Genomic DNA, 26,438 nt, shown 5'->3' with positions numbered 1-26,438 from the left:
TATAGTATGGAAAGGGACAAAGGGTGGGGTGGAAGTGGAAGTTTAACTTTAGAGTGGAGAAACTTACCAAACACAATAAATCACAGGTCAAAGTTTACATCATCAGTGAGGTTGTATTGGTAGCAGGTACCCTTTGATAAGATGTGATAAAAATATGCTGTTGGTAGTATGTACCCTATGACAAGATACATGGGAATGGACCTTCACTCCTGTGGTCTTTGTCACCAAAACCCATAACCCCAGTCTAACCATAAGAAAAGACATGTGTCTAGCCCAAATTGAGTGACGTTCTACAAAATACCTAACCAGTACTCGAAAGTGTAAAGGTTATGAAACACAGAGAATGTCTGAGAAACTGTCACAGATCAGAGGAGACTATAAGATACAAAACTAAATGTAATGTTTTATCCTAGATGGATCCTAAAGCAGAAAAAGAATATTAGGGGGGAAGAAAAACAGAACTAATGAAATCTAAATAAGGTGTAGAGTTTAGTGGAGTTTAGTTAAAAGTAATGTACCACTGTCACTTCCTTAGTTGTTTCAATGCAGCTTAGTAATATGTTAACAATAGAGAGGCTGGGGGGAGTAGGGGAGGTAATGTGGCAACTTCCTATATTATCTTTGCAACCGTTTTGCAAGTATAAAACTATTATAAAACAAATAGTTCATTAAAAGATAGAACTACATGTCCATACCTGCATTTTCAAACTCAGAGCCACTGTAGATCATATACCAACTCTAGAAAAAAGCAACTTATATCTAGCCATTAACTAATAGACATTGATTCCTGGAACCCCCTAGAGTATCATAAAGAGCAATGATTCAGCCATGCTATTTTTAAACTGGCTGTTGTTCTAAAGTAACTATGTTTCCATTCTTAATCTCTCAATCCAACACGCACTTTCCAAAATGTCAGCTCTGAACAAGCTAAACTCCTTTATAGCTGTTACAAAGGAACCTCATAGAGTCCTTATCACAGGCAGAGCTGGTCTAAACCTGATCCAACCTCTTTCCAATCTCATCTTCCGCCCTCCGCCATTGTCACCCCATCCAGTTTAACAATTAATTTTCAATTCTCTAAATCTACCATGACATAATGCCTTGATATTTTATTGAACATGCAGTTATCTCTGCCTAGAAAGTTATTTATGCTTTACCTCTGATTGTTATATCCTTCAAGATTCAATTCATTTCTCTTTTACAGACACCTTCCTAACTTCCCCCAGGTCACTTTTTTTTTTTTCTTTCTGTCCTCCCATAAAGCCTTGCATATCTCTATTATAATACTTATTTGCATTGTTGTCTTTCACATCAGCATGTAAACTTTGAAGGAAATGAACCTACTTCTATTTTTTCACTGTTCCATACTTAGCATGTATAAAGTGCCTCCTGCAGTCAGTGCTTAATTAATGCACATAACATGAATGAATGAAACAAAAAGTTTAATAGTTGTCAAAGAAATTATTTTTTTAGTTACCTAGGGTAAGAGCAGTGTGTGAAGTAATTTAAATCTGTCATTCATTTAAATGTTTATGATCTAACAGATCCTCAAAAAATTAGAGCACAGGGTGAGTAACTTAATTACTTTTTGGAATAAAATATATTTTAACATATTTGCATAACATATGAAGCTATTGAATGGGAAATAGTAAGCTATCTACATTTCAGTAGGTGAGTATTTCTTTTAAAAGCAGTAAAAAATGATAAACAGTTAGTTTAAATGACTGGGTTATGTAATTTATTTTTTAGCTCTGTAGTATCTCTCAGAGGTATTTGTTTTTTAGGTTGGTATTACCAATATTACAAGAATTAGTAAAATATGTTTAGAGCATATTAACAATCTAAAAAGAAGTAAATTTTAACCAGTATCAGAGGAAAGACATACAGTTAAAATATCAATTTGTGAAAACCTTTATATCTATAAGTTAGGGAATATGTAAATGTATGATGATATTATTTTTGAGCATAATAATTTCAAAATACATATTAATTTCATTGAGGAAACAGTACAGAACAATTCACTTGGAAGAAAGAAGTCTGGGTCCCAGCCTTAGATCAGTTATTAGCTAGATTTGCTACCCTGAACCAATTAAGTAATATTTGAATCTCAGTGATTTTGAACATGAAATTAGGCATTAATATTTGCTCTGCCTTCTCATATTGTTATTGGAAGATCACCTTAAATAATGAGTGTGTAAATTATTTGAACTATATCAAGTATGATTCACATGTATAATATTGTTTTTATATTACACATAAAAACCGCAGAGGAACTTTTAGTGAAATCTCAGATCTTTTTATTATGACATACTCTCTGCCAAACTGCATAAGCAAAGACTATTTTTCAATATATGGGAGTTGGAGTTATATAAAGATAAATGCGAACAAATAAAGACACAAGAAACTAACAACTTTGATGTAACGCAGTCAAATGCAGTGGGGATAAAATTCTCACAACTCTTATGTCACAGAAGGAAAACATGCCTTGAGCCCCCCATGAAGTAAAAAAAACAAAACTTCTCTCAGGACCTTGCCTCAGAACTCCAAGGTATCCCTTCACCACCCTCAACCTCCATTCAAAGACATTAGTAAGACAAAGTTTATGTCCATACATTAAATAAATGAAGCACTTTGCCAGTTTGTGTGTTGACCAGTTTTAGATCCTTGATTCTAGCACAGATCAGCAAAATGGAACTATTCTGGTGCTTACGAAGCCATTTTGAAATTTGGTAAAAATAAAATTTTCCCCTGATTTTTGATATTTTTCTTTACAGAAGTCTAATAGTCACTTGTAGTCCTTATAATGAAGGATAAATAAGGGGAATCATAGTGAAGACCTCTACATAAAACAGCAATATCTTATTGGCATTTTAAAAAAATGTTCAAGTGGCTAAAACACTCCCTTTACATGTTATTTTTCTTGTTTTGAGAAGCGCATCCACTCATGTTTTTTTCTATATACACTTTTGACTGACAGAGGTCTTCATGGTGGCAGAGGTTGGGCATATGAAGAGAAGTAAGACATGAGCTTTTGTTCTTAAGGTGATTGCTTTCCTTGGAGGGATTCAATCAAGTCTACAGCCATTGTAATACAAATTGTTAAGGATTTAGAGAGACATGTCTGCTCTGAGAACCAAGGAGGGTCAAGTGGAGCATCACAGAAGAAACGAGGCTTGAGACCAACCTGTAAGAAGAAAAAAATTTTGCCATGAATATGGTTGTAAGTGGAACATTATGTAGAAGGAGAATGTCTGTGAAAACACAAAATTATGAACAAATATGATAAACGTAGGGAATGGCAAGTAACATGTATGGTATGTGTATTATTTTCTTAGAACTGCCCTAACAAAGTACCAAAAACTGTGACTTAGAACACCTGAAGTGTATTGTCTCACAGTTCTGGAGGCTAGAAATCTAAGATCAAGGTATCGGCAGGATTGCTTCCTTCTGAGGGCTGTGAGGAAGCATCAGATCCACAGCTTCTTGTGGTTTGCTGGCAGTTTTTGGTGTTCCTTGTGTTGTAGATATATCACTCCGATCACTGCCTTCCTCTTCACCTGAAGTTCTTCCTGGGTTCATGTCTGTCTCTGTGTCCAAATCTTCCCTTTTTAGGGGACATAATTCAACCCATCACAGTATGAGTATGGCTAGAATACAGGATGTATAAGAAGGCGGAATGGGGAAAAGGGGAAATGGCTAAGAGCACAGAAATGGAAACAGAAAGGTGGGCCCAGATTTCTTAAAGAAGACTTTCTAAGTGGAAACCCAAACACTTTCTCCAAACATAACAATTTAAGTAGATGCGTTTTAAGGACGGAGATCAGTACTCTACCTGCAATCAGAGGAATTGGCTCTGTGTCATTGCTAATCACAGACTTAAGGAATTATTCAATCTTTAGTTTCTCAATTCTCAAGGAAAATGTCTGTAAAGTGTTACAAAAATAAATAAGAATCATAGAAGTGCAGATGTTAGTCAGGTTTAACTACTTTATTAAAATAAAGTAGACATGAATCTGGAGCTCAAAAGATTTTTTTAAAAATATTTCTTTCAAAGTAATTATACCCTTGAGCTTCAACCATTTTGCTTACAGCTTATTCAAGGACAGCTCTCCTCTGTCAACCCCTGCTTCTTCTCCCAACTTGTCATTCCTCGTGGCTTTCCTTCCTACTTCATCTAACCTAAGATGCTTAATGCCCGTGACTCTAGCAAGCACAGGCTACCTCCCTCTGCTACATCTGCCCTTAAGTCTCCAAGCCTTGCTTGAATCTGGCCACTCACCTGCTTCACTCCCACACCCAGCTTGCTGAGCGCCATGGGTGTCCTCCATCACCAGCTGGGAGTTTGGTGCCCCTCCACGAATGGCTTCCAAACCCAAATGAGCTGTAGGTGCTGCTCACCAAGCCATAAGCATGAGCCTCTCCCCTACCTGGGAGAAGCCTTTCTAAAATTCCTCAATCTCCTCAAGATCTTTCCACTGCTGCCCCTATTTGTCAGCCAATAAATGAATTTTAAACTTCACAGAGAAATGAGTTGTTCTGCTTTTCCCTCTCTTTATTTCTGTTCAGATATTTTCATGAAGATTTGTGAATTCACAAGTACATATACTTAAAAAATTTTTTTAAATTTAATTTAATTAAAAAAATTTTACATTATATTGGAGTATAGTTGATTAACAATGTTGTGTTTGTTTCAGGCATACAGCAAAGTGATTCAGTTATACATGTATCTATTCTTTTTCAAGTTCTTTTCCCATTTAGGTTCATAGATAACCAACAAGGACCTACTGCATATACTTTAGTTTTGCAGAAAATGTTCACCTCTCTTCAGTAGGTCTAATCCTTAGATTGGTGACATTGGTCCTACTGTGTTCGTCTGTTGGACTTTGTCCTGTCAGTGACTCCTGGCATTTGTCCCTCTTCCTCTCAACTGGCTCCTTCTGAATATACCATAAATATATTCATGTCTCTCACATTAAAACACACACACACACACACACACACACACACACACACACACACACCCCACACACACAATGTCTCCTCCCTCATCCATATGTTCTATTCAAGAAATACCTCCAGCTCTCTCCTTCCTTGTTCTTGGAGAAAGAGAGAAGTAAATCAAACCTACCTCTGTTTCATCACCTCCTTTGAATGATTCTTCAACTTACTGAGGTTTGCATTCGAGGCCTACCTGCTCCACTGGTCCATAACTGTAAATCCAGTGTTGTTTTTTAGTTCAGTTGATATTTGCAGGACATATTTGCTTCCTCAACAGCTTTCTTGGAATATTCCTCAAGGGCTTCAACACAATATACCTTAAGATGAACTTTATAAGTCTACTCTTCCTCCTATTCATCATCTTGGTGAACAACATCACCTTTCACACAAGCCAGGTATCTGGGTGTCTTCTAATTCTCCTCTGTTTCTCTCATCTCCTATGTTTAAATAGTTACCAAATCCATTGATCTCTTGTATATATTCTGCCTCTCCATTCCCATGGCTACTGCTGTGGTGAATGTGCAAGATTTTTAACTGGGCTATACAAATAGGATTTCATACCACTTTTATATTTCTTACAGGCTTAAAAATCACATGTTAACTACTCCCTCCTGGCCTAGGATAAATCCAATCTCCTTAGAATGGCATTAAAATGCTCCCTCTCTGGTTTGACCAATGTCTAAATTATCTTTTGTTTTTGTTTGGCTGTGGTGAGCCACAGATTCCCCAGAGACTTCCTGATGAAAGCTATAGATTGTTTCTTTAGAAAATCACACATTCCCCCATACATACAAGTTCACACTTTATTGTAGTCCTATTCAGGGGGTTCACAGACTCCTTGAGATCTATCCATGAATTCCACGCTTCCCCCCAATCTCCTGCCCATTCTCTAATGGCTTCTGCAGGCCAGAATACTTACAGTTCCCCCTCAAGGCCATGTTGCTTCTTGCTTCATGATGCTTCCTCATACAACCCCTGCCTGCCCCATGTACTTGATGAACAGAATAAAACCCACTCATCTCCTCCCCATTCACCTAAGGTCACCTCTAGGCCTATCCTCATTCTCTCCTCACACATACAGATCTGTGTGGTTTCTCTCCTTTATGACCCTATTATATATGGCCTCTATCAAAAGATAATCAAAAACCCTCTAGACCTATCCTCATTCTCTCCTCACACATACAGATCTGTGTTGTTTCTCTCCTTTATGACCCTATTATATATGACCTCTATCAAAAGATAATAAAATAACCTAAGGTAGATAGGGTAATTTAAGGCTAAAGAGCCTTGGAGTCAGAATAACATGGGTTTGAATGCATGGCAGAAATGGATATATTTGGGAAACAGTATAATATCCTCTGGCCCAGGTACTGAGAGTTTAAGTTTGAGGAAGGAGAAATTTCTTCTGACAAATTAGTACCATCTGAAGCTTTATGATGGAAGTGGCACTTAAACCAGTTTTTAAAACTGTTAGGATTTGGAAGTAGAGAAGAAGATAGGAAGAATTCTCAGAACTAGATGACATTTACTAAGCTGATTTCAATTTTAGAAATTGGAACCTTAATTGTATCATTAGACTCTTTTTATAGTATTATATTAATCACAAGAAATTAATTTTAATATGATTCATGTGACTTACTCCCTGACATATATCTTTATTTCTTATTAGAAATTTTATTTTTTATAATTTATGCTGAGTTCATTTTTCTAATTGTAAGTTCATCATTATATTTACTGATTTGTAAGATTTGAGACATTGTTTCATCAATTTTTTAAAATTGAAGTATAGTTGATTTATAATGTTTCAGGTGTATAGCAAAGTGATTCAGTTTAATATATATATGTGTATATATATATATACACACATATATATACATATACTTTTCCACATTCTTCCCCATTATAGGTTATTACAAGATATCAAATATAGTTCCCTGTGCTAAAGTAGATCCTTGTTGTTTATCTGTTTTATATATAGTAGTGTGTATCTGTTAATCGCAATATCCCAATTTATCCAAACCCCCTCTCCTCTTTCCCTTTGGTAATTATAAGTTTGTTTTCCATGCTTATGAGTCGATTTCTGTTTTGTAAAGAAATTCATTTGTATCATATTTTTTATTCCACATATAAGTGATATCATATGATATTTGTCTTTCTCTGTCTGACTTACTTTACTTAGTATGATAATCTCTAGGTCCATCCATATTGCTGCCAATGGCATTATTTCATTCTTTTTTAATGGCTGAGTAATATTCCATTGTATCAAGATACCACATCTTCTTTATCCATTCATCTGTCAATGGACATTTAGGTTGCTTCCATGTCCTGGCTATCGTAAATAGTGCTGCTATGAACATTGAGGTGTATGGATCTTTCAAATTAGAGTTCTCTTCAGCTATATGCCCAGGAGTGAGATTGCAGGATCATATGGTAACTCTATTTTTACTTTTTAAGGAACCTCCATACTGTTCTCCACAGTGGCTGCACCAATTTACATTCCCACCAGCAGAGTAGGAGGGTTCCCTTTCTCCACACCCTCTCCAGCACTGATTATTTTTAGAGTTTTTTATGAGGGTCATTCTGAGCGGTGTGAAGCCATACCTCATTGTAGTTTTGATTTGCACTTCTCTAATAAATTAGTGATGTTGAGCATCTTTTCAGGTGCCTGTTGGGCATCCGGATGTCTTCTTTGGAGAAATGTCTGTTTCTGCCCATTTTTTGATTGGATTGTTTTTTTGGTATTGAGCTGTATGAGCTGTTTGTATATTTTTGAAATTAAGCCCTTGTCAGTAGCATCATTTGCAAATATTTTCTTCCATTCCATATGTTGTCTTTTTGTTTATGGTTTCCTTTGCTCTGCAAAAGCTTTTAAGTTTAATTAGGTCCCATTTGTTTATTTTTGCTTTTGTTTCCATTACTCTAGGGATGTATTCAAAAAAATATTGCTGCGATTTATGTCAAAGAGTGTTCTGCCTATGTTTTCCTCTAGGAGTTCTATAGTATCCAGTCTTACATTTGAGTCATTAATCCATTTTAAGATTATTTTTGTATATGGTGTTAGAAAATGTTCTAATTTTATTCTTTTACATGTAGCTGTCCAGTTTTCCCAGTACCAGTTATTGAAGAGACTGTCTTTTCTCCATTATATATTCTTGCCTTCTTTGTCATAGATTAATTGACTGTAAGTGTGTGGGTTTATTTCTGGACTTTCTAACCTGTTCTATTGATCTATGTGTTTGGTTTTGTGCCAGTACCATACCGTTTTGATTACTGTAGTTTTGTAGTATAGTCTGAAGTCAGGCAGCATGGTTCCTCCAGCTCCGTTCTTCTTTCTCAAGCTTGTTTTGGCTATTTGGGGTCTTTTGTGCTTCCATACAAATTAAAACACTTTTCGTTCCAGTTTTGTGAAAAATACCATTCGTAATTTGTTAAAGATTGCATTGAATCTGTATATTGCCTTGGGTAATATGGTCATATTAGAATACTGATTCTTCCAATTCAACAACATGGTTCATCAAATACGTTTTTAGGAAATCTTATGGGAAATTCCTTAAGAAAGTGTTCTATGGGCTAACAGGCTTGTGGTTTGTACTAGCATGATAAAGTCTCTGAAAAGTTCTATGGTAAAGAAAGGTCATTTGCCTTACGCAACTCTTCACAGTTTATCTAATGATAAAACACCCTTTTCCATAATAGCTGTTGTTATCTCAAAGGACTATTTCTTCACACTTTGAGAAATTATAATGAACTATAAATAGTCATCTTGTATGCACTCTTTTTCCAGATAGAACTATTTATTAAGCATCAAGATAAGTTTGTTCTATATTTTTATTTACATCTCAAAGTTTCCAAAATATTCCTTAACTTAAAACACTTCAATCATTGGTCATGTATGTGTTTCAAATATTTTTTTCACCTATTGTAAGAGAACTATATTAATATATCCTCAAATCAAATCACAATATTAGAGATTTTTTGGAACTAGAAAGATGGCTAGATTTCAGATGGTCTTCTCCTTCACCATTCATTTGAGGAAACTGGAGCCTAGAGAAGTTTAAGAAATTTGTAAATATTACAGAGCCATTCTGTAGTGGAATGAAGGCTTAAAAGGGAATGTCTTGAGTAAGAGCCCAGTGTTCTTTTGTTGTTCACTGATCTAATCCACTGCTTAATAATGAATTTATAAATAATGAAACTGACCCTGTTGTGATGACAGCTGAGATTTTTCATGACTTAAAGTTCGAAACAAAAACTATAAGAGTTTACGGAAATGTCTGATTTCAAATATATCCTCATTACTAAACGTTGCTGAAATGATATTTGGCCTAATTGAGAACAAAAGCTTTAAAATAATTCAGAAATAAAATTGTAGTATTCTGAAAACATGTTTTAAAAATATCTCATATTTTGGAAATATTAACTTTATAAAACCCAAAATGTAAAGTGGAAGTCAGATTCTTTTTATTCCTATTTTGTTGTTTAGTTTTTCATTTAATAAAAAGTTTTCTTACAACATGAAACCACTCTTGGGGATCAAAGTCATTGGGAGAACACAGCAGATTGTGCTTATTCGTTGATTCTAACCAGTGGTTTACGAATAAGTTGTTTTCCCAAGGCAGAGGCATTTCCGTCTGTTAGAAAATAGGGACCTTCAAAACTTGTTTCCACAATGGCACAATATCATAGCTCCTTCTTTACTAACTTTGAAAAAAATCAGGAGATATTGTCAACCACAAAATAATAAAGTAAAATTTAAAAGGGAAAATGTATTCTTTCCCCTTCTCATATGAAGTTACTGTCTTTTACTATAATTTCATTTTGTTACTCAGAATGCCGTAAAAATACAGTGTTTAGGAGCTGTCAAGGTATAAAGGCACATGCTCCTACATTTCTTTTACTTAAAGAAAGTGACTATTTTTGTATATATTAAAAAACCTCTTTACTTCCAGGAAATACACCCAACCTTTTCAAGATTAAGGAAATAACATACAATGTATGCTATGTTAACCAGACAATATTAAATGTGAAATAGAAGTCCAGTGAACTTAGCTCCAACATGTCTATAACTTTATCATCATGTGGAAAAATTAATGTTGCAAAGTCAAACATGGCAATAAAATGTACAGAATAAGATATATTTGCTAAAAACAAGGCATATTTGCTGAAGGATAGACTCAAAATATTGAATCATTAGTAATAGTATATGTATGTTGAGAAATCCTATATGCAAATTTACAATGTTTTAATCTTTCAGATATTCTACTCTCCACTGGCCCTCTTCATACCACCTTCAGTCTATGCTGTTCATCTTCAGTTCAATCTCCTCTACCAGTTTTGGATCCACACAAAGGTAATTTTTTTTCTTAAGTTTTATACCTAAATAGCCTAAAGCGATGTCCTAGAAATCCACTAGCAGCTGATTTATTGTGTAAGAAAAACCTTTGTCTGCCTTCTTTAAGGAGAAACATGTGTTCATTTTTATTCCTTTTTACCGAATATATATTGCAACGTTTATAAGAAGCAATGAGGCCAGTTGGTCTCAATTAAATAAAATAATTTTTGAACTGTTAAGTACCAAAATGTTTTAATACTGTACTCAATACAATATCTTCCTGTATTACAGTTTATTAAACATAAAGATATTGAAATTCATTTCAATTTAGAGATATAAATTTATATATATGTATATATTTGTGAATATTTTGTTTATATATTTAATATATACTAGTTATAATAATTTATATGTATAATATAATCTATTGTTATATAATGAACAATATTTAATTATATAAGATATATAATGTTTATACATTTTAATTTATATATACATATATATATCAATTGGTGGAAACTGCTTGAAAACTCCTTGAAAAACATTTAATGCTTAAAGAAATTATCTAAATATTTTTTGATTGGAAATCTTTCTCTAGTTTTAGAGTTTAGGTTTTAGTTAAAGAGTGTTCAATAAGTTTTTTCTTCCAGAAAAGTGAACAAATATAATTTCTTGGGTCTTCTGCGGTATTTCAAATTGTCGGACTTGAATGTTTGCAGATAGATCATTAAGCAACTGATTGTTTTATGAACTATTATACTGATCTGGTTGTTAAATACCAAAAATCACAGACCCTGAAAAATTCTTACTTATGCACATTAGAACCCTTTCAAGCATTTGGTATTTATCGGAAGCCTTTTGAAGTTCTAGAGGAAGCATGCTGACAGGTGTTGCAACTGGTTGAACACTACCACAAATCACAGCTGCGTTAGATGCCAAAGCTTGATACAACAAAGTGCATTATTTCATTAATCTGCAGTATTTCATGCTACTGATTTACTTGGAATAAAGAGACTGTTACCATGACTTTGGACATACCTGGCATTATTTGAAGATCTGTCATGAAATAGTATTGCATTTTATGGTAGCTGACATACATCAAACAGTCAATACTACAACCATCTGAAAGGGTTGTTGAGGCCAATTCTGACTCTAGAGGTCAAAGACAAATTTGTTTAAATCAGTGGAGGGAAGCTTTCTGATGATTTACATGGAGGGGTTAAAGGAGAAATACATTTTTATAGCAGCTCTGCTCCAGGTCATGCCATGTGTTGGTTCTGGTATTAGTCTGGATACAGAATAATGGTGCCTAAGTAACTTTCGCCTTTTCCTGTGGCCCTCCGAGAAGTCCATGAGCCAGGGCTTGAGCTCTATCCTAAGAAGTAAACAGGGAGTAGAGGAAAGCCAGTGGTCAGACATTTCTTTTAAGCTCAGAAGCTCCATGTGGCTTCATTCTAACTTGAAAGCAATGCATTAGAGCCTCTCACTTGTGTTGTACTTTAGACTTTTGCAAGTACCGTACGGGTATAGTTACTACAGTTCAGCAGCACAGAAGTAAGAGCATACCTTCAGAAATTAAGGTTTGATTCTTGGAATTTTAAATTATACATTAGCTGTGAGTACATTTCTAAAATTTTCACAGCTGTGTACTTAATTACATTAATTATTATAGACAGCATACTACCATTTGTTTACTAATAACAGAACCACTCAGGAAGTAGAGCCAAGAGATTTGTAGCAGTGGCTGCTTCTGGAGAGAGGAGCAAGTGATATAAAGAACTGGAGTGAGGAGAAGACTTAACCTTTTTAAAAGAAAAAAAAATATTATCATGCTTTTGCCCTGCTTTTTAGAGATTAATACATATTAGATTAAGAAATAAAAAATAAAAACTGAAAACAGTGGCCTTCAGCCTAGAAAAATACCCACTTTGTGACTCTAAAATATGTTAGCCCCTTTAGGCCACTTTGGCAGTGTTTAATTTCAGGCATCATACTTGGGTCTCCATTCACAGAAACAATATGTGAGCCATAGATGTGGCAGTGTTGACCAAAGAGCCCTGTACATCATACCTGAATGGAGGTTTGATTTCTTACAGTTATTTCACTTCTGCTGACATCCATAAAATCACTTTTCACTCTGAGGGGAATCTGGCCTAAAGGAAGTACGATTTTCTAAAAGTGAAGAAAAGTTTATTCACTTCAATCAGATGAGGGCAAGAGGACAAAAAAAAAAAAACTAAAAACATGTTTTTGAAAGATTGTAAATGAGAGATAAAGTAGGTCATATAACGAACTAAAGAGTTTATAATGAAATTTTCTGATTAGTTTTGCATTACTTCAATGAAGAAACAATAGCATCTATCTCTTCCTTTTTTTGAAAGTTACAAAACATTCTGCTTAAAACTGTACACTGTTGCTTAATTTTTATGACAACGTTTTTGTTTATTGTTCATTCATCTAAAGTGTCTGCAGTCCATAGTCAATTGTACAGTTTTCTTGTGAGTTTGCTAAATGTAATTAGAAAAATATTTATTTAATACATGTTTTAAACTTAGTAACTATGGAATATTGGAATTATTTTTTAAGATATTAGATGATATTTGGGTGTTAGCTGATTTAGATAATACAGTAACGGTAGTAACTTTATCTGCTACCTTTGATTTAACTTAAATTTGCTATCATATTGTTCATATACATATCAGATGATGCTTGAGCAAAGAAATATAAAAATAATTACTTGGTATTGAAGATTTGAACCACATGATTCGATGATTTTTATAGTGTTAAACTGAAGCTTCTACATGGAACATTATTTTCAGTTACAAACATGAGTGATCTCTTTATGTACTAATATGGACGGATCTCCAAATAAATCAAGTTACATAACAGGGTGTAGTGTATACTAATATTTATATGTTAAAAAAGAAAACAGCTCTATGTTTTATATGTTCACATATGCCTAAAATGACTCTAGAAATACACGTGGGTAACCAAGTGTTTTCCCAGGGGAGGGATATTTGGGATGGCTGGGAGATAGGATTACAATGAAATGTTAACATTGATTTTACCCAGTCTAATGTGGGTTAAGAGCTATCTTTTGGTGGTAATATTTCCCTAATAACTAACGATGTTGAACAGTATTACATGTATTTATTGGACACTGATACATTTGCTTTAATGAACTGTCTGTTCAAACTCTTATTTTTTCTTAAGTTGTTTGCCTAATTGATTTGTTGAAATTCTTTATAGATTCTAGATATGTCAAATATATGTATTTTAAATATGTTCCCTCAGCTTGTAGCATGCTGTTTTATTTTCTTTCTGATGACTTTTCATGAAAAGAAATATTAAATTTTGAAGATTAATTTATCATTTAAAAATTTTATGGTTAGTTTCGTTGTATTTTTTTCTAAGAAATATTTGACTATCACAAACTTTCAAATAAATTACCTTAGGATTTCTTTTGGAAGTTTTTGAACTTTAATTTTCTCTTTGGGTCTGTAATATTGGAACAAATTTTTGTGAATGGCATTTGGTGGGGGTCAAAATTCATTATCTCTATGCACACATCCTCTTACTCCAGCACTATTTGTTGTGGAGACTTTCTTCTATCCATTGAGTTATTTGGGTTCTTCGTTGAAAAGAAATTGACCATATACGTGGTTGGATCTAATTTTAGACTTCTCTTTCATTGATTTATTTGTCTCCTTTTATACAAATCCCTCACTTTATAGATTACTATATCTTTATAAGAAGAATTTTTTGTACAAGTTGTAAACTAATTTAAAATTCTCTAGGATGTCTCCCATGTATGATTTTATGGCCTTTTATTTCTTTCTTTCCTGTATTTATGTTATTTATTTATTTTTCTTGCTTTACTGGTTAGAGTTCACAGACGGTGTATTTTAAATCAAATTTTGGAAGAAAATTCTGGCCATTATTTCCTTAAAGATTATATCTATACCTTTCTCTCTTTCCTCTCTTGGGACTCTAAATACATGTTTATTAGACTACTTGATGTTGACTCACAGATCAATAATGCTCCATAATTTTTTGAATTTCACTTTTTTTTCTTATTTAGATTGGATAATTTCGATTAATTTGTCTTCAGGTTCGTTTACCATTTTACTTGCTCTTACCAATCTGCTTTTAAGCCCACTAGGTGGATTTCTCACATCAGATATTATGCTTTAAGTTTTAGAATTTTTATTTCTCTGCTGAAATTGTCACCCATTATGACTATCTTTTCCTTTAAGTCTTAATTATAATAATTACGTTTAAATTCTGGTTTGCTAATTCCAACATCTGAGTCATGCGCAAGTCGTTTGCACTTCAATTGGCTTTTTCTTTTCCTCAATATGGATCACTTTTTTTGTCTTCTTTGTATATTTAGTAAATTATTACTAGCCAATCTTTATGGAAAACTTGTTGTAGGGACTCTAGATTCTTTTCTGTTTCTCTGACCATTTATTTATTTTTTATTGTAGGAGACAGCAGAATAATTAGCTAACTGTCTTGTGTTTTTGGAGGCTTTGATGTACACTTTGACAGGACATCTGTCTTTTAGTACTGTCTTTAGTCCTGGGGCATATACCTTATCTTTGGTGGTCTTTAATATTAAGACAAGGCCTGTCTTTTTTTGTTTTTGTTTTTGTTTTATTTTTTAGGGTTTTTTTCTTTAATTAATTAATTTATTTGTTTTCATTTTTGGCTGTGTTGGATCTTCGTTGCTGTGCGTGGGCTTTCTCTAGTTGCGGCGAATGGGCTATTCTTCGTTGCAGTGTGCGGGCTTCTCATTGTCGTGACTTCTCTTGTTGCAGATCGCAGGCTCTAGGCACGGGAGCTTCAGTAGTTGTGGCACGTGGGCTCAGTAGTTGTGGCTCACGGACGCTAGAGTGCAGGCTCAGTAGTTGTGGTGCACGGGCTTAGTTGCTCCACCGCATGTGGGATCTTCCCGGGCCAGGGATCAAACCTGTGTCCCCTGCATTGGCAGGCAGATTCTTAACCACTGCACCACAAGGGAAGCCCTTTTTTTTATTATCACCCTTCATTTTTCTTTTTCTTTTCTTTTTTAACATCTTTATTGGAGTATAATTGCTTTACCTGTTGGGTTAGTTTCTGCTGTATAACTTGGTATTACTTGGTATTAAAGTGAATCAGCTATATGTATACATATATCCCCTCCCTCTTGCATCTCTCTCCCACCCTCCCTATCCCACCCCTCTAGGTGGTCACAAAGCACTGAGCTGATCTCCCTGTGCTATGCAGCTGCTTCCCACTAGCTATCTATTTTACATTTGGTAGTGTATATATATCAATGCTACTCTCCAACTTCGTCCCAGCTTACCCTTCTCCCTCCCCATGTCCTCAAGTCCATTCTCTACTTCTGTGTCTTTATTCCTGTCCTGCCCCTATGTTCATCAGAACCATTGTTTTTTTTTAGATTCCATATATATGTGTTGGCATACAGTATTTGTTTTTCTCTTTCTGACTTACTTTACTCTGTATGGCAGACTCTAGGTCCATCCACCTCACTGCAAATAGTTCAGTTTCATTTCTTTTTATGGCTGAGTAATATTCCATTGTATATATGTGCCACATCTTCTTTATCCATTCATCTGTCGATGGACGTTTAGGTTGCTTCCATGTCCTGGCTATTGTAAATAGTGCTGCAACGAACATTGTGGAACATGTCTCTTTTTGAATTATGGTTTTCTCAGGGTATATGCCCAGTAGTGGGATTGCTGGGTCATATGGTAGTTCTATTTTTAGTTTTTTAAGGAACCTCCATATTGTTCTCCATAGTGGCTGTATCAATTTACATTCCCTCCAACTGTGCAAGAGGATTCCCTTTTCTCGACACCCTCTCCAGCACTTACTGTTTGTAGATTTTTTGATGATGGCCATTCTGACCGGTGTGAGGTGATACCTCACTGTAGTTTTGATTTACATTTCTGTAATGATTAGTGATGTTGAGCATCCTTTCACGTCTTTGTTGGCAATCTGAATATCTTCTTTGGAGAAATGTCTATTTATATCTTCTGCCCATTTATGGATTGGGTTGTTTGTTTTTTTGATATTCAGCTGCATGAGCTGCTTGTATATTTTGGAGATTAATCCTTTGTCTGTTGCTTTGTTTACAAATATTTTCTCCCATTCTGAGGGTTGTCTTTTCATCTTGTTTATGGTTTCCTTGACTGTGCAAAAGCTTTTAAGTTTCATTAGGTCCCATTTGTTTATTTTTGTTTTTATTTCCATTGCTCTAGGAGGCAGGTCTAAAAGGGTCTTACTGTGATTTATGTCATAGAGTGTTCTGCCTATTTTTTCCTGTAAGAGTTTTATAGTGTCTGGCTTTACATTTAGGTCTTTAATCCAGTTTGAGTTTATTTTTGTATACGGTGTTAGGGAGTGTTCTCATTTCATTCTTTTACATGTAGCTGTCCAGTTTTCCCAGCACCACTTATTGAAGAGGCTGTCTTTTCTCCATTGTATATTTTTGCCTCCTTTTAAAAGACAGGGTGACCATATGTGTGTGGGTTTATCTCTGGGCTTTCTATCCTTTTCCATAGATCTATATTTCTGTTTTTGTGCCAGTACCATACTGTCTTGATTACTGTAGCTTTGTAGTAGTCTGAAGTTCGGGAGCCTGATTCTTCCAGCTCCGTTTTTCTTTCTCACGATTGCTTTGGCTATTTGGGGTCTTTTGTGTTTCCATACAAATTGTGAAACATTTTGTTTTAGTTCTGTGAAAAATGCCAGTGGTAGTTTGATAGGGATTGCATTGAATCTGTAGATTGTTTTGGGTAATAGAGTCATTTTCACAATGTTGATTCTTCCAATCCAAGAACATGGTATATCTCTCCATCTGTTTGTATCAGCTTTAATTTCTTTCATCAGTGTCTTATAGTTTTCTGCATACAGGTCTTTTGTCTCCTTAGGTAGGTTTATTCCTAGGTATTTTATTCTTTTTGTTGCATTGGTAAATGGGAGTGTTTCCTTAATGTCTCTTTCAGATTGTTCATCATTAGTGTATAGGAATGCAGGAGATTTCTCTGCATTAATTTTGTATCCTGCAGGTTTACCAAATTCATTGATTAGCTCTAGTAGTTCTCTGGTAGCATCTTTAGGATTCTCTATGTATAGTATCATGTCATCTGCAAACAGTGACAGTTTTACTTTTTCTTTTCTGATTTGGATTCCTTTTATTTCTTTTTCTTCTCTGATTGCTGTGGCTAAAACTTCCAAAACTATGTTGAATAATAGTGGTGAGAGTGGGCAACCTTGTCTTGTTCCTGATCTTAGAGGAAATAGTTTCAGTTTTTCACCATTGAGAATGATGTTGGCTGTGGGTTTGTCACATATGGCCTTTATTATGTTGAGGTAGGTTTCCTCTATGTCTGCTTTTTGGAGAGTTTTTATCATAAATGCATGTTGAATTTTGTTGAAAGCTTTTTCTGCATCTACTGAGATTATCATATGGTTTTTATCCTTCAGTTTGTTAATATGGTGTATCACATTGATTGATATATGCGTATATTGAAGAATCCTTGCATTCGTGGGATAAACCCCACAAGATCATGGTATATGATCCTTTTAATGTTCTGTTGGATTCTGTTTTCTAGTATTTTGTTGAGGATTTCTGCATCGATGTTCATCAGTGATATTGGCCTGTAGTTTTCTTTTTTTATAACATCTTTGTCTGGTTTTGGTATCAGGGTGATGGTGGCCTCGTAGAATGAGTTTGGGCGTTTTCCTCCCTCTGCTATATTTTGGAAGAGTTTGAGAAGGATAGGTGTTAGCTCTTCTCTAAATGTTTGATAGAATTCGCCTGTGAAGCCACCTGGTCCCGGGCTTTTGTTTGTTGGAAGATTTTTAATCACAGTCTCAATGTCAGTGCTTGTGATTGGTCTGTTTATATTTTCTATTTCTTCCTGGTTCAGTCTCGGAAGGTTGTGCTTTTCTAAGAATTTGTCCATTTCTTCCAGGTTGTCCATTTTATTGACATATAGTTGCTTGTAGTAATGTCTCATGATCCTTTGTATTTCTGCAGTGTCAGTTGTTACTTCTTTTCCATTTCTAATTCTTTTGATTTGAGTCTTTTCCCTTTTTTTCTTGATGACTCTAGCTAATGGTTTATCAATATTTTTATCTTTTCAAAGAACCAGATTTCAGTTTTATTGATCTTTGCCATTGTTTCCTTCATTTCTGTTTCATTTATTTCTGATCTGATCTTATGATTTCTTTCCCTCTGCTAACTTTGTGGGTTTTTTGTTCATCTTTCTCTAACTGCTTTAGATGTAAGGTTAGGTTGTTTATCTGAGATTTTTCTTGTTTCTTGAGACAGGATTGTAATAAACTTCCCTCTTATAACTGCTGTTGCTGCATCCTATAGGCTTTGGGTCGTCATGTTTTCACTGTCATTTGTTTCTAGGTATTTTTGATTTCCTCTTTGATTTCTTCAGTGATCTCTTGTTTATTTAGTAACGTATTGTTTAGCCTCCATGTGTTTATATTTTTTAGTTTTTTTCATGTAATTGATACCTTGTCTCAAAAGTTGTGGTTGGAAAAGATACTTTATAAGATTTCAATTTTCTTAAATTTACCAGGGTCTATTTGTGACCCAAGGTATGATTTAGCCTGGAGAATGTTCCATGTGCATTTGAGAAGAAAGTGTATTCTGTTGTTTTTGGATGGAATGTCCTATAAATATCAGTTAAGTGCATCTTGTTTAATTTGTCATTTAAAGCTTGTGTTTCCTCATTTATTTTCATTTTGAATGATCTGTCCATTGGTGAACGTGGGGTGTTAAAGTCTCCTACTACTACTGTGTTACTGTTGATTTCCCCTTTTATGGCCGTTAACATTTTCCTTATGTATTGAGTTGCTCCTATGTTGGGTGCATAAATATATACAATTGTTATATCTTCTTAGATTGATCCCTTGATCATTATGTAATATCTGTCTCTTGTAATAGTCTTCATTTTAAAGTCTATTTTGTCTGATATGAGAATTGCTACTCCAGCTTTTTTTTGATTTCCATTTGCATGGAATATCTTTTTCCATCCCCTCACTTTCAGTCTGTATGTGTCCCTAGATCTGAAGGGGGTCTCTTGTAGACAGCATATATATGGGTCTTGTATCTCTATCCATTCAGCCAGTCTATGTCTTTTGGTTGGAGCATTTAATCCATTCACATTTAAGGTAATTATCAATTTGTATGTTCCTATTATCATTTTCTTAATTCTTTTCGGTTTGTTTTTGCAGGTCTTTTCCTTTCCTTGTGTTTCCTGCCTAGTGTTTCCTTGTGTTTCCTTTAGTATTTGTTGTAAAGCTGGTTTGGTGGTGCTGAATTCTCTTAACTTTTGCTTGTCTGTAAAAGTTTCACTTTCTCCATCGAAGCTGAATGAGATCCTTGCTGGGTAGGGTAATCTTGGTTGTAGGTTTTTCCCTTTCTTCAGTTTAAATATGTCCTGCCACACCCTTCTGGCTTGCAGAATTGCTGCTGAAAGATCAGCTGTTAACTTTGTGGGGATTCCCTTGTATGTTTTTTGTTGCTTTCCCCTTGCTGCTTTTAATATTTTTTCTTTGTATTTAATTTTTGAAAGTTTGATTAATATGTGTCTTGACGTGTTTCTCCTTGGGTTTATCCTGTATGGGACTCTCTGTGTTTCCTGGACTTGATCGACTATTTCCTTTCCCATGTTAGGGAAGTTTTCAACTATAATCTCCTCAAATATTTTCTGACCCTTTCTTTTTCTCTTCTCCTGTATAATTCGAATGTTGGTGCATTTAATGTTGTTCCAGAGGTCTCTTAGACTGTCCTCAATTCTTTTCATTCTATTTTCTTTATTCTGCTCTGCGGTAGTTATTTCCAATATTTTATCTTCCAGGTCACTTATCTGTTCTTTGATTCCTTCTAGAGAATTTTAAATTTCATTTATTTTGTTGTGCATCATTGTCTGTTTGCTCTTTAGTTCTTCTAGTTCCTTGTTAAATGTTTCTTGTATTTTCTCCATTCTATTTCCAAGATTTTGGATCATCTTTACTATCATTACTCTGAATTCTTTTCCAGGTAGACTGCCTATTTCCTCTTCATTTGTTTGATCTGGTGGGTTTTTACCTTGCTCCTTCATCTGCTGTGTATTTCTCTGTCTTCTCATTTTGTTTAACTTACTGTGTTTGGGGTCTCCTTTTCACAGGCTGCAGGTTCATAGTTCTGTTGCTTTTGGTGTCTGCCCCCAGTGTATTAAGTTGGTTCAGTGGGTTGTGTAGGCTTCCTGGTGGAGGGGACTGGTGCCTGTGTTCTGGTGTGTGGGGCTGCATCTTGTCTTTCTGGTGGGCAGGGCTGCGTCCAGTGGTGTGTTTTGGGGTGTTTGTGAACTTAGTATGATTTTAGGCAGCTAATGGGTGGGGTTGTGTTCCTGTCTTGCTAGTTGATTGGCATGGGGCTTCCAGCACTGGAACTTGCTGGCCGTTGGGTGGAGCTGGGTCTTAGCATTGAGATGGAGATCTCTGGGAGAGCTCTCACCTATTGATATTATGTGGGGCTGGGAGGTCTCTGGTGGTCCAGTGTACTGAACTTGGCTCTCCCACCTCAGAGGCTCAGGCCTGACACGAGGCCGGAGCACCAGGACCCTGTCAGCCACATGGCTGCTAGTGTTGGAGGATCTGCTGCAGAGGCGGGGGGTGGCTGTGGCTCACCACAGGGACAAGGACACTGGCAGCAGAAGTTCTGGGAAGTAATCCTTGGCAAGAGCCCTCCTGGAGTCCGCCATTAGCCCTGCCAAAGAGCATGTAGCCTCCTTTTGTTTGTTTGTTAATGAAATGCATAAGGTGTTTACAGAGCCCCTTTAACTTGGTAGAATATGAATTCTCAATCTTCTCTTGCCAGTGCCAGGTAGCAGTTGAAATTCCTGCTCATTACCCTCGTAACTTTTCAGCACGTTCCTTAATGTCTTGTCCCATGCGTGAATAACATAAGAGTCAGCCAAGACTCTTAATTCAAGATTCAGGTTTGAGGGCAGCTTGTGAGCTGATGATGTGGCTCCTCCCCTTGTGGTGCCACAGGATTTCTCCTTTCAATTTGCAGTCACTCTTGCAGTCTCAAAATTTGATCTTTGACTTCTAACCCAGAGGGACCAGCACTTTCTCTTCAAGCTCTACCACCTCCAGCTCCCCTTTTCCTTGCAATCAGGACATGACTTAGTGTGGCCATTCTAGTAGAATCCTACTGTGCAGACTATATCCACCAAGAACAAACATCACTGTTTTGCCATCACTTGCCATCAGTGATCTAGTTGACAAGCTATGAAGAAAACAAATTCTTCTCATCAGCAACACCATAAAATCATGCAGCTGCCCCAATCAGATCTTTTCTCTGTGGATATATTCATGATAGACCTGTACAGTGAGGGTCAGTAGAAATTAGCATACAGGAGAACTGCAGAGTGTAATGTGCACAGTTAGAAAGCATGAGAAACATACAGTGGTGTTTCGAAGCAGTATAGCTAGTGAGACTATAGAAGCCAGAAGTTTGCAGAAGGCAGGACACATAGAGAAGAATAAGAAAATGTAACACGATAGCAGCAAAAACAATAGAGTGGTAGCAGCATGAGCAGAGATTTAGGACAGCTGAATTCTTGATGATATAACTAATAAAGTATTTTGCTTATTGCCCTTTTGCATCCAACATTATGCTTCTCATGGAAGTTTGGCAGTATTTATCTATTCTTCAAAATCTCATCAGGTCTACTCAAGACCCAGTCATGTGTAAAAATTTAGCTTTCTTTTACCTAGCTCTATCTATTTTATTCTATCTTTTTAATAAACCATTGAGAAAGAATGAAATATGTAATATTTGTGACATAAATTTTAAGTCATAATTGCAGAAAAATGTGTTTATCTCAAGTTTCTGTAGCTGTTGTTTTGCCCCTTGTGTAGGTGGGAAATGTATTGGAATTATTAAGCTAGTCAACAGGTCTTTTTCATTAACAAATTTATATTCATTTTGCATAAAGAAAAGTGACATCTGGGAAGACATTCTTGAGTATTTCACGTACTCTAATTATTTAAAATTAAATATGAGTATTGTAAACACACAATTATTCATCTCAAATGCTTTTTTTGAAACACGATAAAAGTAAGAAATACCATTTGCATACTGTAAACTGTGTTTTCCTTTTGGGGTCTTAGAGATTAAATTACCTGAATTCAAATCCTGACTTCATTTATTACGATCACTGCAACTTTGTGTGTGTTTATTTTTAATTAAAGTATAGTTGATTTACAATGTTGTGTTAATTTCTGCTGTACAGCAAAGTGATTCAGTTATACATATATATATTCTTTTTCATATTCTTTTCCATTTTGGTTGATCACAGGATATTGAATATAGTTCCCTGTGCTACACAGTAGGACCTTGTTGTTTATCCATCCTATGTATCCAAATGTATCCATTTATCCATCCTTGCATCTGCTAATCCCAAACTCGCAGTCCATCCCTCCCCCACCCTGCCTCCACCTTGGCAACCACAGATCTGTTCTCTATGCCTGTGAGTCTGTTTCTATTTCATAGATAAGTTCGTTTATGTCATATTTTAGATTCCACATGTAAATGATATCGTATGGTATTTGTCTTTCTCTTTCTTTTTTTTTTTTTTTTTTTTTTAGCTTAAACAATAGAAATTTATTACCTCACAGTTCTAGAGGCTAGAAATTCAGAATTGAAATATTGGCATAGTTGATTGCTTCTGAGAGCTGTGAGAGAAGGGTCTCTTCCCCGCTACTCTCCTTGGCTTGTACGTGGCTGTCTTCATGTTCACATGGTCTTCTCCCTGAGTGCAAGTCTGTTTCCAACTTTGCCCCTTTTACAAGGAACCAACCAGTCATTGGATTAGGGCCCACCCTGATAACCTCATTTTAACTTGATAAAGACACTATACCCAAATAAGTTCATATTTTGATGTACTGGGGCCCAGGACTTCAACATATGAATTGAGGGGAGTGAGGGAGAGGCACAACAACTACAATTGAGTAACAGCTTTTTATAGTATCAAGGAGATAGCATTTTGTGTATCATTGACCTCAAATATAATAAACACTGTCGATGTCTTTCTCTTTCTGACTTACTTCACTTAGTATGATCATCTCTAGGTCCATCCATGTTACTGCAAATGGCATTATTTCATTCTTTTTTATGGCTGAGTAGTATTCCATTGTATATATGTACCACTTCTTCTTTATCCATTCATCTGTTGATGGACATTTAGGTTGTTTCCATGTTTTGGCTGTTGTGAATCATCACTGCAACTTTGGACTCTTTACCTTTCTATGCCTCAGTTTCCTCATATGTAAAATAAAAATAGTAACACTACATAGCATTGTTGTGAGGATTATAAAAGAGTTCATGTTACAATCTGTTGATTAGAATAGTTGGCACATAAAAAGTACTAAAAAATGTTTTCAGTGCTATTATTGTTGTTGTTACTATTTCTGCACTCTAGATACCTGTTTTATTGTATGTCACTTACTATTCATTCCTAGCCATCATTATAATTATTTGTGTATATTTTATGACATAATTTTAATATAATACATACTTTGTTTAGTATGAATTACTAATAAGAATAAATGCAGTTGGATTTTTTTGTTTTTTTAAAATTATTTATTTATTTATTTTTAATTTTTGGCTGTGTTGGGTCTTTGTTGCTGTACACGGGCTTTCTCTAGTTGTGGCAAGCAGGGGCTACTATTCGTTGCAGTGGATGGGCTTCTCATTGTGGTGGCTTCTCTTGTTGTGGAGCACGGGCTCTAGGTGCGCGGGCTTCAGTAGTTACAGCACATGGGCTCAGTAGTTGCGGCATGCGGGCTCTAGGGCGCACAGGCTCAGTAGTTGTGGTGCACAGGCTTAGCTGCTCTGCGGCATGTGGAATCTTCCTGGACCAGGGATTGAACCTGTGTACCCTGCATTGGCAGGCGGATTCTTAACTCCTGCACCACCAGGGAAGTCCCATGCAGTTGGATTTTAATCTTGGATAATTAATTAATGCACAAATTTACTTTAGGAAAAAAAATTCATTCTTAACTATAAGAGTTTCAGATTGTGATCATGAAGTGCATTGTTCAGGTTTTTTAATATCTTTTTTTGTGTGATTTAGCAACTAATCAATATACAAAATTATTAAATTTGCCAAGTTCAGTATATCTTGTTAAATATTTTAATTATTATATCCCACAGACATTCACTGAGTGCCTAGCCTATTACATTCCTACTCTTGCATGTAATAACAAAAACCAAAATTGGGTTAAAGACTGGAATAATGAGATGCAATATTCTGGAAGAAGGAAAACTATCTGAGCTTGAAAGATATTAAAAAAAGACAAGTTTAGGAGAATAAACAGTTACAGTCATCCCAAGCCAATAATTCTCAGTTACTAATAGTTGTTATTGGCTGAGATATCCCAAGGAAAATATGATTAAATGACGTTTCTGTTTGTCTATTTACTTATTTCATTTTGTATATCGTATACTTAGCCAGCACTCAGTTTTTCAGCATTTTATTAAATTATTAGATTTATTATTTATTTTAAAATTAAATTTACCTTATTTTATTGCATTATAAAAATGTTTGAAAATATTAAATTTTAAGCATCTTAACAAATATTATCTCATTAAATCTTCAGAACAACTCTATGACATACGAATACTATTTCCTCCAATTAAATATACTAAGTAACTTTTTCTGGGTCACTTGATTGGTAAATGTCAAAGCTGGGCTTTGTATCCCGTAGTCAGTATCCAGATTCCTTGTTCTCATCCACTACACTATACACTTCCCTATAGATGGGTCATTTCTGATCCTAATGTTATAATAAAATAGCTCCTATGTATTAAGCACTGAGTATGTGCCAAGCAAAAATTTTTCATTTAATTCCCATAAAATAATTTGAGTCACTAAAGACCATTTAAACTTTTACAGGTTGTAAAGAATGAATGTAAGTTCAAATAACTTCAGTTAATGGAGCTTTATTTTAAGGGGACAACATATAGAAGTACATGCAGCAGGAAACCATACCAGAAATTCAACAGACAATTTTAGAAAACTGAAATTTGTATATTCACTAACTCTGTGAGCAAACACCATCCCTTTTAAAGCTAAGAATATTGAGATTCTACAGTTTATATACGGTAACATAGCTGGCTCAGAGCTAATTTTTTGCCATTACTCACACATCGTACTTCTTCAAACAAAATTTTTATTTGATTACATCTCAGTATACCATGGCAGAATGCCACAGGGTTCATAAAGAATCAATATGGTACAGTGAAAAGATCATGTCTATTGGTTACTTGAGACAGAACTCAGTTGTAATATTACCTATACCAAACTGCTGTGTGACCTTCACACACATCTACTTGTCCCTCTTAAAATTTAATCTATTCTCAGAGGCTGCTCCTGCTGAAAATTCTTTGGTGATGTTCCATGGCTTGCTGAGTTAAGTCTAAATTTCTTGCATTTCATGTTTCTCACGCACTGCCTTTCAAATAAATCTCCTGATATATATCCCATTACTTTCCATTTGGTGCAATTCAGTCAAACTAGACCATTTCCATTTCCCAAATACATCTGATATATGATCATTGCAGTGCCTCTCCTTTTCATATTTTCTACATGTTGCTATTCTATACATTTTGCAAGGCCCAACTCAGTTCCCTCTTCTCCATAAAGTGTTTCCTTTATTAAGAGCAAACACCTATGTAGCTCAGACCATGTGTCAGTCACTATGCTAAGTATTTCACAAGATGTACTTATTTGATTATACAATGTATCTACTAATGCAACCCTATTGTCCCCATTTAAAATGAGGAAATTGAACTATATAGAGATGAACTTGTTTAATGTTGTTGCAGCTAGTTAGTAGTAGATGTGTGATTCAAAACCTGGTAAACAATTCTCTCTCCTTTCCTCCTTTGAAATCCTGTATCATTTATTTCACATCTCTTGGTAATGTCTCAGTTTGCCTGATGCAGCGCCAATATATACCTTTTTTATTTCTGGCATAATTGTTACTAGCACACCCTTTCACTCTCTTAAGGTATTCATTGTAC

At 35.2% G+C, this 26,438-nt stretch overlaps 1 protein-coding gene across 1 annotated transcript in view; it reads left to right on the top strand.

The window, feature by feature from the left end:
* The window catches only part of AGMO (alkylglycerol monooxygenase), a 336,098-nt gene that overhangs the window by 108,940 nt on the left and 200,720 nt on the right, over positions 1-26,438 (top strand). Inside the window, exon 5 of the mRNA XM_059932831.1 lies at positions 10,253-10,348. Within this exon, the coding sequence (XP_059788814.1) occupies positions 10,253-10,348 (96 nt within the window). The remainder of the gene's footprint in view (positions 1-10,252; positions 10,349-26,438) is intronic.

The sequence above is a fragment of the Balaenoptera ricei genome, chromosome 9 (genome assembly GCF_028023285.1).
Source record: "Balaenoptera ricei isolate mBalRic1 chromosome 9, mBalRic1.hap2, whole genome shotgun sequence".
Lineage (NCBI taxonomy): Eukaryota > Metazoa > Chordata > Mammalia > Artiodactyla > Balaenopteridae > Balaenoptera > Balaenoptera ricei.
The sequence above is the reverse complement of the archived record's forward strand: the minus strand, read 5'-3'. Positions and strand labels throughout refer to the sequence as shown.